General features: G+C 42.7%; 1 protein-coding gene across 1 annotated transcript; it reads left to right on the top strand.

Moving 5' to 3' along the window:
- Positions 1 to 12305: 12305 nt before the first annotated feature.
- On the top strand, positions 12306 to 13383 carry LOC122624620. The gene is made up of 2 exons (XM_043804275.1): positions 12306 to 12654; positions 12705 to 13383. The coding sequence occupies exons 1-2, from the start codon at positions 12387 to 12389 to the stop codon at positions 13157 to 13159; spliced, it is 723 nt and encodes a 240-aa protein (XP_043660210.1). The 5' UTR covers positions 12306 to 12386; the 3' UTR covers positions 13160 to 13383.
- The last annotated feature ends 4084 nt before the right edge of the window (positions 13384 to 17467 follow it).

A 17467-nucleotide genomic window follows, 5' to 3' on the forward strand; every position in this document is an offset into this window, starting at 1 on the left:
AAACTAGTAATTGACTTATAGAAAAACATAGTAACCGTACAGGGAATTGATGCTATAATTATTTAGAACGTATTAAGAACATTATTTTTTATTAAAGGCAACATTACATTTTTCTTTTGGTGCCAAGCAGCAGCAACCCCTGCAGTTGCACAAAGGTGCATCCTTGCATCATTCCCGCTCAGTTTCTGGCGGCAGTGGTGGTGCTCCTGGTGGTGGTGTCGCTGGTGCACCTGTCACTTCGGTGGCCTTTCGCGCTCTGGCAGCCTGGCCAAAAACGAGAGATCCCAAGTCGCCGGATCATTGACTGGGATCGGGTTACGCTGTGCCACACAGTTCACAGAATCGCCAGAGACGAAAGTCTTCTTTGCTATCTCTGAATTTCGGACTCCCTGGGTTTTTGAAACCGGCGAGTCGAGTCGTCAGCTTGGCTGCATTGGCTAAAAGGGTTAAATCAAGTGGAAGGCGGCAGTTAAACTTTCGCCGCCGAAGGATCCGATCCGTTCTCCCTCTTTAAAATCGATCACATTTCAGGGACGTAATCCGAGAATCGGAAGTCCGACTGGAAACGAGGCGATGTAATGCCCCAGTGGACATGGTCCTGCTCTTTGTCCAGTTTGTTTCCTCTGTTTCCAACTGGCCAGGAAGCTTTACAAGCACCATATCACATGTCACTTGGCCTTTGGTTGATGGCCAAAGGATGCAGAATTAGTTTCTCCTGGCTCTAGATAGAAACCAACATGGTTTAGATGATATATTGATATTTTAAATGAGATATTCTCTCCTTAACGAACTTTGAATTCCATATTTTTTCCGAGCCTTCCTTTTTTGGGTCAGAATCGTGGCTCGAAACTTTCACGGTCCACGTTTGGCCAATTCAGTTCGTTGACCATCTCTGCGATATATTTATAATGTATCTATGGGTGCTTAATTTCACCGATTCACTCGGCACTCGCTTAATGAATTTTGATTATTAAACAAATCTCAAACGAGCCACGCACCGCATGTACACATCATTTTTTAATAATGCATAGTTTGTCCATAAATTTCTTTTATTCTCTCGTACTCTACACGCAAATCGAGAGACAAAATTTGTTTGTATCTTGCGAGTACCGAAACTATTGGTGAAACCTTTTTAAATACACTTTTAATTTCATTAATAACATATAAGTCCAAGAGCCATTTAGAAAAACATGTTAATGCAATGCCATGTACTTTTGATGTTTTATTATCTTATGTTAAACTTATAGCAAGTATTTCGTGAATTTTGTTCTCTCGAATCCAAAGAGCATTTCAAATTCGTTCCGTTTGGAGATGGCTTTCCATTCTGGTTTTCTCAAATTCCCCCAGAGACAAAGTGCGAAAGAGACATCCAGAGAGATAGAGAGGTGGAGCATATAGCTCTGGGCACGATTTCCAAATACATTAACATTGCGATGGGTGCACGATGGGGCATCGGGCTCTTGAGCTGCGAACATTGGGCATTGGGCATTGGACACGCCATCCAATTCCAATGTCCAAGGTGTCCGATGGCTGATGGCTATGGTGGCTATATAGCTATGTAGCAGCCATGGCTGCTGCCTCCTCTTCTCCCACTTTCAGACTTCAAATGCCGCGCCAAAAACGACTTTACATCCAAACACAAAACCAGAAACGATGTGTGGCTGTAAGGGAATCGAAGTTTCACATACCTCTGGTTATAAAAGAAATAATAAGCTTTGGTAATAATTTTAAACTGTGATAAAACTAATTTCATTTAAGATGATTAAAAAAATTTGCAAAATTATAACAACGCCCTCCCTATTACATAGGGTATAAAACCTAAAGTCCAGCAACAAATGCAATCCGAATCTTACTGCTCAATAAAAGAAAATGTACGACGGCGATGATGGCGACGATTGGCGGTTGGCGCGTTTATGGTCCCCAACATGGTAGCTTGGTAACTTTTGTAACTTGGTAGCTGGTAGCTCGTAACTGGTAACTGGTAACTGGTAATTCTTCATTAAAGATTCATGGAGTGTTTTCCTTTTGTCTTTGTCGATGGCCAACTGCATCGACAACGGCTGCTGGCGGTGCTGCTGCGCCAATCTTCAATGGAAGCCAAAGCTAAAGCCAATACAACGCCAAATGGGCAGGCGACTTTCTTTTTAACCAGCCACCAAAATCGGGGAAGGGAGTGGGTACGGCAATGGGTATGGGTATTGGGTGTTGCGGATGGGGGGCTACCTCATGCCTTATAGGCCCTTCTATGGATCGCCCCTCGATGGCTGTTCAATGGCTTTGGATGTTGGCCGTGTCTCTTCAGTCTTCTGTTTTCCGTCTTCTGCTTCTGAGTCTTCTGCTCAGGCACTTAGAAAAAAGAGTTCAACGTTTACGTCAGAATCATGTTGAAAATATACAATTTTAAACTTGTTTTTTTATTAGGATTTAATTGCCAAGTATATAAAGAAGTATGCGATAATTTTAGTCGTTTTGTATTATGCTTTTAATCTGTTAATAATCTATATATTTTTTCCCCTGTGTGCTGCTGACATGGGCCTCGACTTCGGGCCGTTGTAGGCCGTTGGCCTAAAATAATGGCCGCAAGAAAATTTCTATATTAAAATGCTTTGCCATGCCTCGGCACTGACAGTTGGCTGGCTTGATTTCTTCTTGAAATCCCAATCCAATCCAATCTTCGTGCCAGTCAAGCAAGAGACGAGGGGGTGGGGCGAAAGATCTCCTCGATCTTCTCCGGCGCGTTTTAATTGCCCATTGAATACGTAATTTTCGGGCTGCCTTGGCATTTCTTCGCCACGCAGAATAGACAGGCTATATAGATCGCCTTTTAAGGGTCCAGTCGTGTTTTGTATGTTGTTTTCAGATACGAAAAACGAAACAAAATTTCAATTATCACAAATGGCTTGACGGCGGACAAAACGGAAATGGACAAACCGAAATCGAAGATGTGGAAGTAATGAAATTGAAGTGGAACTGCTGCAATTCCGACTGCCTAATGAGTGCCTCCTTGCAGGCAGTTATTTTTCCTCTGTTGTGACATTTATTTGCTCCTAATTCCTGTGGTTATCTCCGCCAGAAGGCTAGCCAGAGATTGTCCAATTATGCATGGATTGTCCAGGAAGAGTCATCATCCCAAGACCCATTTCCGATATCTACCTTGTTGTGGCTGATGTTTCCATTAGGAGCGGAAGTAGCTAGAAGTTTTCCTAAGAAGGGAGAGATTTATTTTTTGTATGCCCTTATCATTTGCATAGGACCAAGAAGTTTCAAAAAATTGTAAATAAACAGACTAAACGGAAACCCATTTACAAAGTTCAAATTGCTTAAATTTCGTATAGAAGATTCTATTGGAAGATCGTACGCTGGGGAAATTTATACATCGACTTAGTTCAATGGATTCCGCCTGTGTTTAACAATTTAAATGGGTCTTGCTGTGGTTCAATCTGCTTGGCTTTTCTTCCACGTGCTTAAAATCGAATCCGAACGAATCTCAACCCCAAGAGCAAGCTGGCTCTCTCATCAATATTCAACGCATTACAATTGCAATAAGTTCCAGGCAACTTAGTTGATCCCATCGCGTGATCCAATCGGATCCCCGATACAATACGATCCGATACCATATACCATATACCAATCGTCGCCAGTGCGATCAAATCAGCGACATCAGTTGCGGATTTGTATGCTGATTTTGACCCACTTGACTCCGGCTGAGTGTGTAGTCCATGAATTGCGATCGGGCGTCGAGCTCAAGTCGTTGTTTACTTTGCTGAGTGTCTGGGGTGGGGGATAAACAGCTATATGAGTACATAATCTATATATACCGCCTTGGGTCTAATCCCTTTTCATTGTTATTATGTTAATTTTAATAATAATTAAGATATATCGGTAAATAGTTATACAGAGGAAGTGGTGACACGCAATCGTCTTGGCATGCGACAAGTTCCGGCCTCCCCAGTTCCCTTCGGTTTTCCCCTCTGGCATCGTGATCGTAAAGATCATCAGTGTGATGTATGTGGAGCATCGGGCAGAGATAAAAACATCAAAACGCCGACAAAGACAAACACCGGGACAAGATACAGATACCGGGTAAAACGGCGTTAAAGCTCCACACAAGATGTTTAATATTTACTCACGATAACAACAGTCTCCGCTTATTACACTTAACTCCAAAGAGCAGCCGACACCTTGTTGTGGGTTTGGTTCCCCGTGTTTTTTGGCCACCCGGCTGCTGACCTTACCCCTTGCCGCCGCTCGCCCTTGTTTTTATGACCGAGATGATCAAGAGACAAATCCGCGCATCATTAAAAGTTATGACCTACCCCAGTGGCGAGTTCACATCCGAGGAACTTGCTTCAGACCCCGGGATTCTCGATTCGGGTGGTCCCTTTCCGTGTGAGTTGACCGAGAAATGGTCCCATTTCAGTATATTTTCATGAACTCATTTTATTGTGACAGTGAATTTCGATATATAGATTAACACTTGGTTTGCCCACTCCAAGAAGATCGAATCGATTCGAATCAAGGGCATCAACGCCAGAAAACAATTGCTTTGCAGCAAATTAATCATCTGGTAGTCTCATTACTTTTATTGTGCACTCTCGTTTTTAAGCCCTAAATCCCGAGCTCGATCTTCTCGAGTAAATGGGGATCGGAACAATTGGTATGCAAAGTGCGCGAACTGGCTTAATTTTCTTGTCGGACGGTAAGGCCGTTTCGTTTAATTGCTGCGCCACATTATGTGACAAGAAGCGGAGCGTAGAGCCCCCAAATCCGATTCCCCTTTAAAGCCCAGCAACTTTGTTGATAAACAAAAGACCAGACCAAAAACACAGAAACGAAAAAAAAAAGAAAGACGAAAACAAATATGTCATGTAATAAAACCGCAGCCGCAAAACGTTTCTCTGATAAAATAATTGAAAATAAATGTAATCTAGCCATTTCCCACGATGTGCAGCTGGTACTCCGTCTCCTCGCAATTGGCACAGAGATTATTAAGTTAATTAAATGCTAAATAGCTGGAAACCCGATTCGAGGGAGTTCATTAGCTGGAAATGCGTCTGGGCTCTGCGTTTCATTCAATTAGCATGCAGTGCGTCTCAATGGTAAAACTTCGGAAGGTGTACCCCTTCTGGTTACTCAGTTATCAGTGGGCGGTTGTGCTCCAATTGCCCAAAGATACATATCATCATTGCTCCCATTGGCCGTGTGCATTCCACTTGATATGGGCACTTGCTTGAATTTTAACTAGGAACGACTGAAAGGTCTTGCGGTTAAAGCATTCAGCACTTGAAGTTCATCTATAGTCACAGTTTATTGGAGATTTTGTATGAAGATTATTTGTTACACGAAAAAGAGTGAATCGTTGTAGACTTTCCCAACATTTCATGATGAAGCCATTTCAATTATGTAGCCCCAATAAATACCAACAAATTCCGAATAATTCATAATCCATTTAATAATAAATACTCCAAGTGACCCTAAGTGACCCACAAAAACGCAACTCCAAGTTTCCTCAGAATCCTTCAATCCCACAATGATCCCACACTTAAAGGTGATATACGAAAAAATCCATAGGGAAACCCTATGGACGCTGATTCTCATGTCAAGTGGCTAGCACAAAAAAAGGAAGAAAGACAGTGAAAAGGATAAAGACTAAATCTCACTGCTTATCAGGTGAGATCAGGTGACAAAAATTAACCACACAATGCCACAGAACAGGGAAGAAATCAATAAGCAGGGGTTGGAGATGATGGCGGAAACAATTAGGCACCTGACTTCCTCAGGATGCCAAATAAACGGGATGCAGACTGTAACCGATCACGTTCCCACCTGGGGGGGATGTGGGATACAGGGATATGGGATGGATGGATGATCATCGTATCATCGAAGACTGATGTGGATTTGTGGATGCGACGGACGATCATGCATACACAATGTTGCGTATCATATTTCTTTGAGCCCAACCACTTTGCACTTGGAGTTTTTGGACTTTAGGCCCTCTCAGCGCACCTGATGAGAAAACACAATGAGATGGCCAATCACTTGACCTCTTTCAGGATGTTGTTGTTGCTGGAGGTTCAAGTGCGTCTCCAGTGACAACAAATGTGTTGGCTGCTGCCAGTGGATTATGTCACCAGTGGGCAATTGTGAATGCATACACTGCAAAAATATAATGCAGCTGTCTTCAATATTTTTAATAGACCGTAAAAGTCACTTTCAATTGAATGCTAAACTAATAATATAATACCAAGAAATGAATAGGTAATATCAAATTTGAAACAAATAAAGTATATTAAATAGGGACTTTTCCAAGTGCAGAGATCGACTACAGCTCTTGGAGTTAGCAAGTCCGAGCGGAGAGTGTGCGCACTGCGCGAGGGCCATTGATGATGATCCGGCTGGCATATAAATAAGCCCAGCGAAACAGCCCAGCCAGCAGAAGTGACATCCACATCCCCTCTCAAGGCATCCTCACGTTTTACCCATAAAATACGTTTTCGACCGAAATTTGTTTTGGTAGCCGTGTGGTAGTTGCCTTTTAAACGATTCCCACGGAGGAACGACGCGCTACTGCGTGGGCGGATACACAGATACTCAGATACAGAGATAGAGATACTGGATATACTGGCAGCCACATCATCATCTGACTGCTCTGTCGTCTTACTTACTTACATCATGATCATTGGATTCGGATTCGGATTCAGATGCCCAGATCATCCACAACAGCCCCTCCCAAATTAGTATGCATCGCACAATGCGGCATCGGACATTAAATGTGCGAGAGACACGTCGACCTCAAAAATGGCAAACGGACGGAGTGACGAAAAGCTGGAGCTGCAGATGGAGCATACATTCCATCCAAATCCAAATCCATTGCCATGAAGCACAGCCACATCAGCATGAACGACCACATCGCATCCCCATCAAGTACCAATTTAATGGCAGTTCTTCTTCTGTAGGAGCTTGCTTGCCAGATGCACAGCAAAAAAATCTGCGATAGATACATCAAATTGGCAGAAAGGGTATTTAACGCACATGCGTGTTTCATCTTAAAGGTAACCAGAATTATCAGTACTTTAAGCATGAACGTTTAACAAACTCAGTTTGTCAGTGTCAATTATTTATTATATATTTGGTGTTCTGAGAAAATATGATTGATGATACAAAATATGTCCCTTTTTATGTACATATGTATATAGAATCCCTACGCTTTTTCTCGGTGTGAGGTATTAGTATTCCAGCAACGGATACATCGACAAGAGTTCAACTTCAGCGGAGGAAATTCCCATTCTCGTTCGCATTTCCAGTCTCTCCGTCTCCGGATGAATGATGCTCGGAGAGCCTCCTGAGACCAGGTTTTATGTCTGACACGTTCTTTTAGCTACCTTCCTCGGTTTAATGGACTCCCAGTTAACGATCCAATTTGTTGGTCGTAAAGCCCATGGCATTGATCACAATCGAAGCCACAGGATAATAAACTCTAGGAATGCACTGCAAGTCCATTGAAGTCTGCATCAGGTTCATAAAAAGATTCTGAAATAATCGTTTGTCTTTATAAGATTTAATGATCTCTAGAAACTATTCCGAAGATTGAAAATATATGTATGTAGTATGATGATCTTTTTTTTTGAACCAGATTTATAATCATTAAACATCTCTTAAATGAAACAGCACGCAGTTTTATGAACAACCTAAAAAACTTTGACAATAGAAAAATCAACTCTCAAGTACAGATTACTCTTTGGGGACAATTGATACGATGATCAGCAGTGCGATCACGTGCGTTGCTTGGAGGATCTGGTAATGTCTATGGGAATCCTTATAGCTCACGGTTGGAAAATCAAGCGATACGGCGAGGGATCGATCAATCGTTCAATCATCGAGCAACAGTTAGGTTCAAGAAACCCCGGGAATCAAGAAAACTGGGATCTCTTTGGGCAGCCGGCCAGATCGGCAAGTACTTAAAATTCTGGGAGCAGATCGATGCAGCCCGGAGGCCCAACTATTTGGGCCCATGGAAGCCCATGTGCTCATAAAAGCCATCGGATTGTATTGTATTGGATTGGTCTGCGGGCTGTGCGATGTGCGATGTCCGAAGTCGCCGCCAAAGTGCGGAGAAATTATCAAAGAGAATGAAAGGAGGAGGGGTTTGGGGTCTTTGGGAGGCGGTCAGGTACGAGGTCTCAAGTCTGGGGTCTGGACTTTGAAAATGGAAAAGAGAAAGACACTTCAACCACATAACGCAAAAGCAAAGCCAAACGCAAACGCAGACATGGACAGGAAATACTCTCTGTCATGATCATTTTCCATAATTAAACGGACGCAGCACAAGACATTGGCCAGTTGTGGGTTAAATGGGTTTGTTGGCCCCACTGGATATATACATAGGTATATCTATATATATGGTTAGCTGGATATGTAGATACTCGACTACTTGGATTACTCGGGTGTCGCGCTTAATTGATTTGTCTTTTGACGCTTTAGCAATGACTCCGTTTTACTTTTGCACTCTAATAACTGCAACATTGATTCCAGCACCTTGACGGGTCTTTCGATCGACTATGTTCGCTATAAAGAGTGGTTTTGATGAAATCTAAGTATTTGATATATTTTTAAAGAAACTGATAAACATATTTCATTTCCTTTCTTTGAACTTTATATATTGTTTCTGTATCCTTACAAATATATATACGAGTACGTTGTAGTGTATTAGCCCATCGACTTGTTTCATTCGGCTGAGCTACCAATTATCGTAGCTAATTGAATTATTTGCACAAGTGAAGAACTTATATTAATTAGCCGGGAGGATGTGGGTCCGCTCAGCACGACATGTATGGCCTTGACTGGGTGTTGGTGCGATGGGTGTTGACTTGGTTGGTTGGTTGGTTTGTTGGCCAAACACCAAGGTGCCATCGATGATTTGGCCAAGATGGCAGCAGCGGCAGAAGCAGCAGCAGCTGGTGGGCGGATGTGGACTTGGATTGTGAATATTCGAATGGCCACCGGTAAATTGCGTTCAAGGCGGTACGTACGTGGCGAAGAATCCGGCGACCTTGCCTTACGGTACTCGATATTCTATACTAAGCATTCGTTTAATTAACCAGAAGCCTCCTATCCAACGCTACACGAGGAAGGTCTGGGCTAGAAGTGAGACTCGATTGGAGGTTGCTGACGCTACTTAAGTGGTGACCCCGACACGAGCCTTCACCGAAAATGTCCAGGGATTTAGTCAATAACGAGATCTGTTAATTGCAGTAGTGCGTCATACCTTTGTGGATATGAGGGAGAGTTTTTAAATGTAGTTAGTTTATTGGTATGTCTGTAGATCGAATAAGTTCAGTTTTCCATTAAATTTTAAAACTATAGATAGCATTTTGTTATTTTTTAAACAAAGAGGCTTTTTCACACATAAACTTAAGTTTCCTATGAAGAATGCCATAACGTTGTTTTCTGATCTCCAAATTGAATCCCCGATCGACTCCCCTCTGACCCATTTTCTCCCAATTGACTCGCCGTGAATCTGGAACCGAATCCCGATTCTGGGCCGCGGGTTTCGGATAGTGGGTGCTCGATAAGCAGGGTAAATATTGAATCAACTGAAACGCAATAAACCCAAACAAACCCGAAAAACCAAAACCAATGAGGCAACAAATCAAAACTCTCTGCCATTCGGATTCTCGTGTGTATTTTCCCTGGACCCTCTGGATGGGATGGATATATAAATATATATATATATTTATATAGCTTATGAGGTACATGTACCCGTTTGTTTGCACCGATGTGTTGGACACCTGCCTGTTGGCCCGATAACTCCATCGAATATGGGATGGATGAGATGCGGACATCTCAGGTATGCCAGTGTCTATATCTTTGTTTGATTTCGCTCTGATCGTGTGAAGGTTTTGACTTATTTTTATGAGTGTTATCTTATCGCTTATGATTTACGATAGAGCAGGCTTGAAGGCTTGAGAATGAACGAAAGTGTTGCAAGATTTTTAGACTATGCCACAGAGAAAAAAAAGTAGCCCGGCCTGACGGTTAATAATGAATTAAATAATACATTTTTTTTATATTAATCTTATAAAAGATATGACCTCTGAAAATTAAAGCTGATTTGAATACTAGCCGAGTGTTTTCATACGAAATATTGGACTATTTGGATTATATTTTTCCTATGTGTAGTATTAATCTCGCGCCAAACACGAACGCATTTCATCCGGACGGATGTGAGCATTACTTTTTATGGATATTTATGTAGGGGACGTGACCGTCGAAAATACTCCCCGACACTCATATAACTGAAGAAAACCATCGCACGGACATGCACACCCACAGCACACACTCGCAAAAGAAGAGAAGAACTCTTTGGGGAGCTGAGTAGTTGTTGTTTGTAATGCCTTAGCAATCGATAAAGATGGGGTTACGGACACCGGACGACTGTTAATGTGTTGAAGCAGGAAATCGACGGACGACACACATTGCCAATCGTTTATCGATCTCCATAGGGCGCAAGAGACGGGGCAAGAGATTATTACGTTGATGGTGGTAGATTACGGTAAATCCCGCCACGTGACCAGATATATGCCCCTTTTCATACAGATATATATATTTATTTTATAATGTTTGAAAAGAATTTATATTTTTGTTTATTTAAAGATGTAACTATTTAAAATAAAAACTACAAACTAATAATTCCTGTTCGTGCAGTCGTGTTACATGGTTCTGGGTACAAAAAAGGCAAAATTAGCTGAGTGAGCACTTTTCAAGGTGGAGTGCTGCAGCCTCCTTACGTAAGGGCTGCCCTCGGGTAACACGACCGTCTGGAGCCAGTCTGCGATCATATGGCGAAACCTGAGGTTCTGGTCCTGTATGAACAATCCAACCAGCCAGCCATCCGTCCACGTCCATTAAGCCATCCATCCAATCGTGTGAGTTTCTTGGGTGTTGGCTACTAAACGTGATGCACTGCGCGTGCGCAAAGTTTCCCCCTTCGAGTCCCTGTTCTAGAAATGATTGCGTTGATAAGGCCATCGAAAGTGATACTAGACATGCGATAGCGCATCGCGGACATGGTAAGCGAATACCTTTGGGAACTAGCCATCACGAAAGGCGCCGCGCGAGAAGAGCTTCTCCTTCTTTGTGCTCCAGAACTTGAGACCCAAGCGCTCAGCTTTTGGCCTTGTCAGCTGATCTCGAAGCGATTTCCAAATTTAAATGTGACTAATGAAGGGCTCTTGGGAATTCGGGGCTCCCGAATAATACTCTTTAAATACATTTAAAGAGGAACAAGAGGTTTATCAAAACTCTCATTTCTCAGCTTAAAAAATGTATGCTTTTTAATCTTTAATCTGGTAAAATCCTATCATGATATGACTGTGTTTATGGGTGGTTTTAAGTAAAAAGTATTTGCGAGCTGTTTTGAACAAAACCCGGCAGTGATTTGATCGCATTTCCAGGCAATTGATATGCGGCCACTTCCTCCTGAACGGAGCTTGGATGTTTGGATGCCTTTGAGGCCTTTAAAAAGGCCCAAAGATATACAATATAAAAAAAAACTCTGCTGTTAATTACAACAGCAACAAGATGCCGCATTGCATTAGCAGAAATCAAACATGCAACGCAGCCAAGAGTCAGCCGACCAAACAGATGGATTGGATGGATGGTGGAGCTACTGCTACCAAATAGTTGCAACATTTTCAATTATGAAATGCTTCTTTTTCAGTGGATTGTGTGCAGGCCCGATCCGGCGATCCATCCGATTATATAAAGTGAGGCGAGCGTAAATCATAAAAGCGGCGAATGTATCTTGCAGATACCAAAAATTGCATCGCAGCGCAGCGCGTGCCGTCAGTTAAACAAAAAAAAGAGAAAAAACGACGTTAGCTCATCGAAGGTGGCAAAGTGGGCGGGGGGCGGTGGTGCAGGTGGTACAGTGGGTGGCGGTGGGTGGCGTTGGGTGGTGATGGGCTTCTCTGTTGTTTTTGTTAATTACACGGCAACAGCAGCCGGTTGCTGGTTGCGCATGCGCCTCAAATTTGTTGCATTTACGCGAGATATTTATTATGATTTCGCCGAGGTTTTTGCGCCGTTTTATTTTTTTCTCTTTTGTATTTTGTTTGTTTTATGAATGCGGCAAATGGAAAATGGAAATTAAAGAGGAAGATTGCATGATGCACCACTAGATGCGGTTGTTTGGTCGCTGCATTTGGCAACTTTGCCCACTTTATAATTTCTGATACATATTTCATTCTAATTGGAACCTTGTTTGGTATATTGTCTAGCAGGCTGCGAATTAATGATTTCAAATCAAAGTCAAATCAAATCTGTCTTCTCGACAAACACTTTTACTGGGTCGTGTGATACGAGTCGACCTTTAAGCCTGAGTCGAGATGTCAAAGCAAAACGCTGAGAAAGACCAAGAGCAGTGCCTGCGTTGCTTGCACTGCATGAAAGTGATCCGATGTTCCCGTTTTAATACCGGTGCACTACTGCGTCACATCGAAGAGGAGCATCCGGATTTACTCGCGGCGGCTAGTACCAAGATTAGAAATACTTACAAACTCACCTCGGATCGGAGCAGCGGCGAAAGCCTGTCGCATATCAGAAAGCTATCGAGTCTATCCGATATCGAACTTAATGCAGCAGATTCCGATCGATGTAAGTTGATAATGCGACAAGAATATTTACCTAATGTATATGATGCATAGGTAAGAACAAAAGGAGGATCTCTAGCGATAACCTGGCCAAAAAATCATCGACTGCCAAGTGCAATGTGGATTATTCATGTCCAGCCTCTAAGGATTATCCATGCTCAAAAGCCAAGAACACTTCATGTCCCATTCCGAAGACCGATAAACCATCATTTCCGTGTCCGCAGGACGACATGGAGGCCTTTCGAAAGATGGCCTATAAATCCTCCGTTAGGCGATGGTCTGCCGTTGACGGCAGTCTTTTTTGCCCCTCTTGCGGTTATAAGAAGCGTCCAGTAATCAAATGCGACTCGGATTTGAATTCCGGATGGTGCTCATGGCCCTTTTGCTTTCTGCCTTGCCTAATATCCTCGGATAATGGAGAGTACCTATACTGCTGCCACTGCAACACCTTTTTAGGCGTCTACAATCGCGAGAAAAATAGTGTTAAGCCCAACAAGCAGTATGCCTAAAATCACAATTTTAAAAAGAGGTTTTATCGCGAGTATTTCCCATTTCGCAGTCTTTCAAAATTGTTTGTTTACATTTGCGTTTCAACACAATCACAATCCCCAGACAAGACTCTTTGAATATAAATTCGACAACCATTGGCATTACAAAACACCATCTCATCGCTCTATATATTTATTTTAAAAATTGATGTTCGCATGCCCAAAATAAATACACTAAAAGAAGATTGTTTTATATTCTACTAAAATGTCCTACAATAAAAATGTGTTGTAAGCTTGAATAAAAAACCTAGTATTATAAATTGGCTAATATGCTGGCTATTAGTGTATTGTACAACTTTTTTTCTGGAAGACTCCACTGAGGAATCCCCAAACACTCTGTAGATTCCCAGGTCGTATTTTGGCCCTAGCAAATACAACATGACATGCAGAGGAGATCTCGAACGTGGTGTTGTGACAGATATGAGCAATTAAGTGAATGGTGTTTCTCGCTTTTTGTTGGTACACCTGGCCCACCCTGGTCACCGAAGTAAAATGAAATTGGTGGGGAAAGATGGAAGCAGAGGGCTAACGGAAACTGCTGACCACTTATCCAGTTCGGTCAGCTTTCATCTAAGTCGCAGCACCATATCTTTTATGGCAATAAAACATATTACGAGTTGTTAGCTGCTGGTGTTTCTTAGTCACTTGGATTTTTTTCTCATTTTGTGTTTTCTCGTTTCTTGGGCGCAGTTAAAACGACACTCGTCTCGGGGTCAAAAGGTGCTGAGAACGGGCCGCCAAATGATGCTGAAATTGTGGAATACCGAAACTTGTTTCACCTGAACTCTGCTGCTGCTGGTGTGTTGAAATACATATGTATTTCGGACATTTGGTTCAGATCACCGAGCAGCCAAGTACTTTCCCAACGAAATCTTCGAGGAGGCGCCCTGAGAAAGTTTCAAGGCAATGCGCTTAAAGGATAAGGGGACAGCACATTTGACTAATTGGTCAGGCAGCTGATCACAGATCGTCTATATCTTTCCAAAGACAATTGATCGAAACAGGGTGAGGTTAGGGATTTTAACACGCAGACGAGTGGCCAAAGGAAAGATCATCCTCATCATCATCATCCCGTTTTGGGATGCTGCTCTACTTACGCCCCGGGGATCTGATCTGTCACCTTTAGCGGGAAAGTGGGAAACAAGAAAATGGAAAGGGGTTGGCGAGGAATGGGGTGGTGAACCCATAAATCAACAACGGTTGATGAGCAGAAACCAGTTTGGCGACTTAACCCTTTTTTTCTCCTTCTTATTTTCCTTGGACAACATCCTGTTTCGTTGCGCTAGATACGTTTACCCTTTCCCCTTTTGATCTGCTGACCAATGTCCAATGGGCACACGAAAATCTTGAACTTTCCAGCCCAAAAACTAATTGAATTTTCTGCTTCCGATGTGATGTGATCTCTTTCGACCCAAAGAGGGGTCCATGTCAATTTCATTAAAAATGTCCGAGAATGTTCTTTGATCTTTCAACTCTCGGAATACCGGGATGCTAAGGGTTGGGCCATTCCCCCCCGGGGGTTGCAGAGGTTAGACCAAAGTCAAGGGCCATTTTTGGGTTAGAAAATGTCAGTTTTTGCACTCCATTATGGAAGCTGTACAGGGGTCATATCAGAAGTGTGGACCAATGGAAACTCTTTATTAAAGGAGAGAAATATTAGTCAAAATCTGTGCTTATCTACATTTGTCTCGTTTTTTTGGCCATCAGCATTAACAATATATGCTTAGTTTAGTGCAATCTAGTTTCAATTAAGTATTTTCAGTGCTTTAAATTTTTTTATTATTCAAAATTCCAAACCGACCGTTGGTCATCCTTCGCCGAACTTCTGATAATCCTTGACCGAAACTTGCCCTGCTTTAATTTGGCCTGCCATTCATCGGACACGTCCAGGACATTCAACTAAATAAAAGATGTACATAAAGTGAAAAACAAAACAAAGGCGGCTACAAAAAACGGCGAAAACCGTTACGCCTTGGCACAATGCCCAAGGGTCCTGCCAGCTTGTCCTTTTCCATTTTCCCTATCCCGATCTCGTTTCTTGCGCGCCTGCAACACCAGTCACTGACCTCATTTCGATCGGGTTCGGTAGGTCCTTCGTCCTCGTCTTGGGATATTTCCAGCTCAGCTGAAAGCGAAACAGAAACAACTTGCAATTAAGGCTGCTAAATGCCCCGAGTATCGAGGGGCCAGGACTTTTTAAAAACAGGGAAAGGATCGAGAGATGGTCGAAAGCGCCTTAAAAGGGGAGCATCTTTAAAGAAATATATCAACTTTTGCTTATAGAAATGAAAGGGAAAATACTTATGAAATGGCTACCCAACATTCAATTGTGATCTAGAACCTTAAAACCTTATCACCCAATTAATTTTTGCGGCCTGGGAAATCTTGCAGTAATAAAGCCAGCTAATCCCATCAATAAGATATTTCGCTTGCCCTCAAAAACAGCCAGAGATAAATCGCCGCTAGATCAAACTCTCATTAACCCAGAAAAGATGCGTCTGCGGATCCATAAATTATCATTTTAACGGCCAAGGAGCAAGGGTCGCCAAAAGCCAGAAGCAATAAGGAGAAGTAAAAAGTGACTGCGTCATAAAACAAATTCCTAATCAAGGGATTCCGGATCAAATTGTAATACGCATGTTGACCGCTCCGAAAACGGGATGACCAAGATCTCGGTGGACTGGTCAGCTAAATGAAATATGAGTTCAAAGGGGCTAGGTATGAGAAAAAATGGGAGGAGGGAGGATCGCCTGGTCAAGCGTGTAATGCATAAGGATGTGAGAATATATATATATGTCTTGGCGATGGCAATTTCACAGTGGTCCGGCCCAAATCAAGATCATTGACCAAGAAGGACCAACCCAACTAATATTCAAATGAGGTCGCCGTTTTTTCTGGGCCCGAGGGCCCGTAAATTGAGGCAACTGCTGATGATGACTGCTGCTGACCAACTGCAATTTCACAAGGCCAAAGGGGACAAGGGGAAGGGTCGGGTTCAGGAGCGGGATCATCGGAAGGGTGAGGGTTCCTAGGGGAACCACGGGGTGAGTAACGAGCACGAACTCATTACAATGGGAGCAAAAAGGAAACTGGATTTCGGTAGGGATGCAAAGAAAAGTGCAGTGTCCCACCTTAAGACGACCGCCGAAATGAGACCAAAGACACACAGACCCACGACCAACAACCCCTTCTTGGTCTTAAAACTGGACAATGGTCAGCTACCGGCTACTTAATGTCCCTTTGCCGGACCAAGCTCATTTGCATTTTTCTCGCGATCTCTCGCGTCCATTTATTTATTTGTTTAATTTCATTTGCTCGCTGGGAACTTTCCTCGACCGTTGGTCACTCCTGGCCCCTGGCCCCTTTGTTCCACCTATGTACATGTATCTATATAGACGTGGTCCATTGTATAGGGACCGTCGTCTATTGTTTTCCTATGTCATGTCCGACAAGAAGTGCAAACTAAGAGGAACTAAGAATCGGAAATCTGGAATCGGGAACGGAACCCTAAGCCGAAGGGGCCAACAAAGCTTTCTCGGGGGCAAACTCGTTTATGTCGGCTTGGGTTCAAGTGAGACATATGTATATATTTATATATAACACTCATTTCGCGGCAATCATTCGGTACATAACAGCTGGGATCCTCGATCCCAGATCAAGTCACTAATTATATGCCTCGATTTAGGGACAACTTTTGGGCGGGAACCACAGTAATGGAGATGTGAAAAGCTTTTTATTGCAACTATATATCTCTTGTGGTTTTTAAATGTCTATAGAATAATCTTAAAATATTATTTATATCAAAAAAACATTGTTACAATATATTTGGCCTAATGTAAATATGTAATATAGCCGTCAATAGTAAAAAATAGTAATACAATTTTTGACCTCCCCCATTAGCTAACATTATTCATGTTCATTATTTCAATTGATAAATCAGCGCACATTCATCATGGCTGATGGCATATTGATGTGACCTTTTGCGTCGCATTTGGTGACCTGTGGAGTGAAGTTCAGCCAGTTAATTACTTAATTTCATGCAGTTTATGCCCCGAAAGCCAAGCCCAGGCCAACATCCACCCTCAATGGAGAGAGGTAGAAAATTCCCAACCCAAAAACCCGAGACCAGAAAACTAGAAATGCTGAAGAGTCAACAACTCATCATGGGGATGTGGAAATGCGTATTTCATTCGGTGGGTTGATGCGGCGCTTAATCGTGACTTTTAACGCACATCCGTCCACAGAGGATGGGCAGCAAGGTGAGGTTAA

The sequence above is a fragment of the Drosophila teissieri genome, chromosome X (genome assembly GCF_016746235.2).
Source record: "Drosophila teissieri strain GT53w chromosome X, Prin_Dtei_1.1, whole genome shotgun sequence".
Taxonomy (NCBI): domain Eukaryota; kingdom Metazoa; phylum Arthropoda; class Insecta; order Diptera; family Drosophilidae; genus Drosophila; species Drosophila teissieri.

What these genes read in the sequence shown, in the direction of transcription:
- LOC122624620 (XM_043804275.1), top strand. Translation starts at nt 12,387, where the DNA reads ATGTCAAAGCAAAACGCTGAGAAAGACCAAGAGCAGTGCCTGCGTTGC. An exon ending in TGCAGCAGATTCCGATCGAT is followed by an intron (nt 12,655 to 12,704) that starts GTAAGTTGATAA and finishes TATGATGCATAG; the next exon opens with GTAAGAACAAAAGGAGGATC.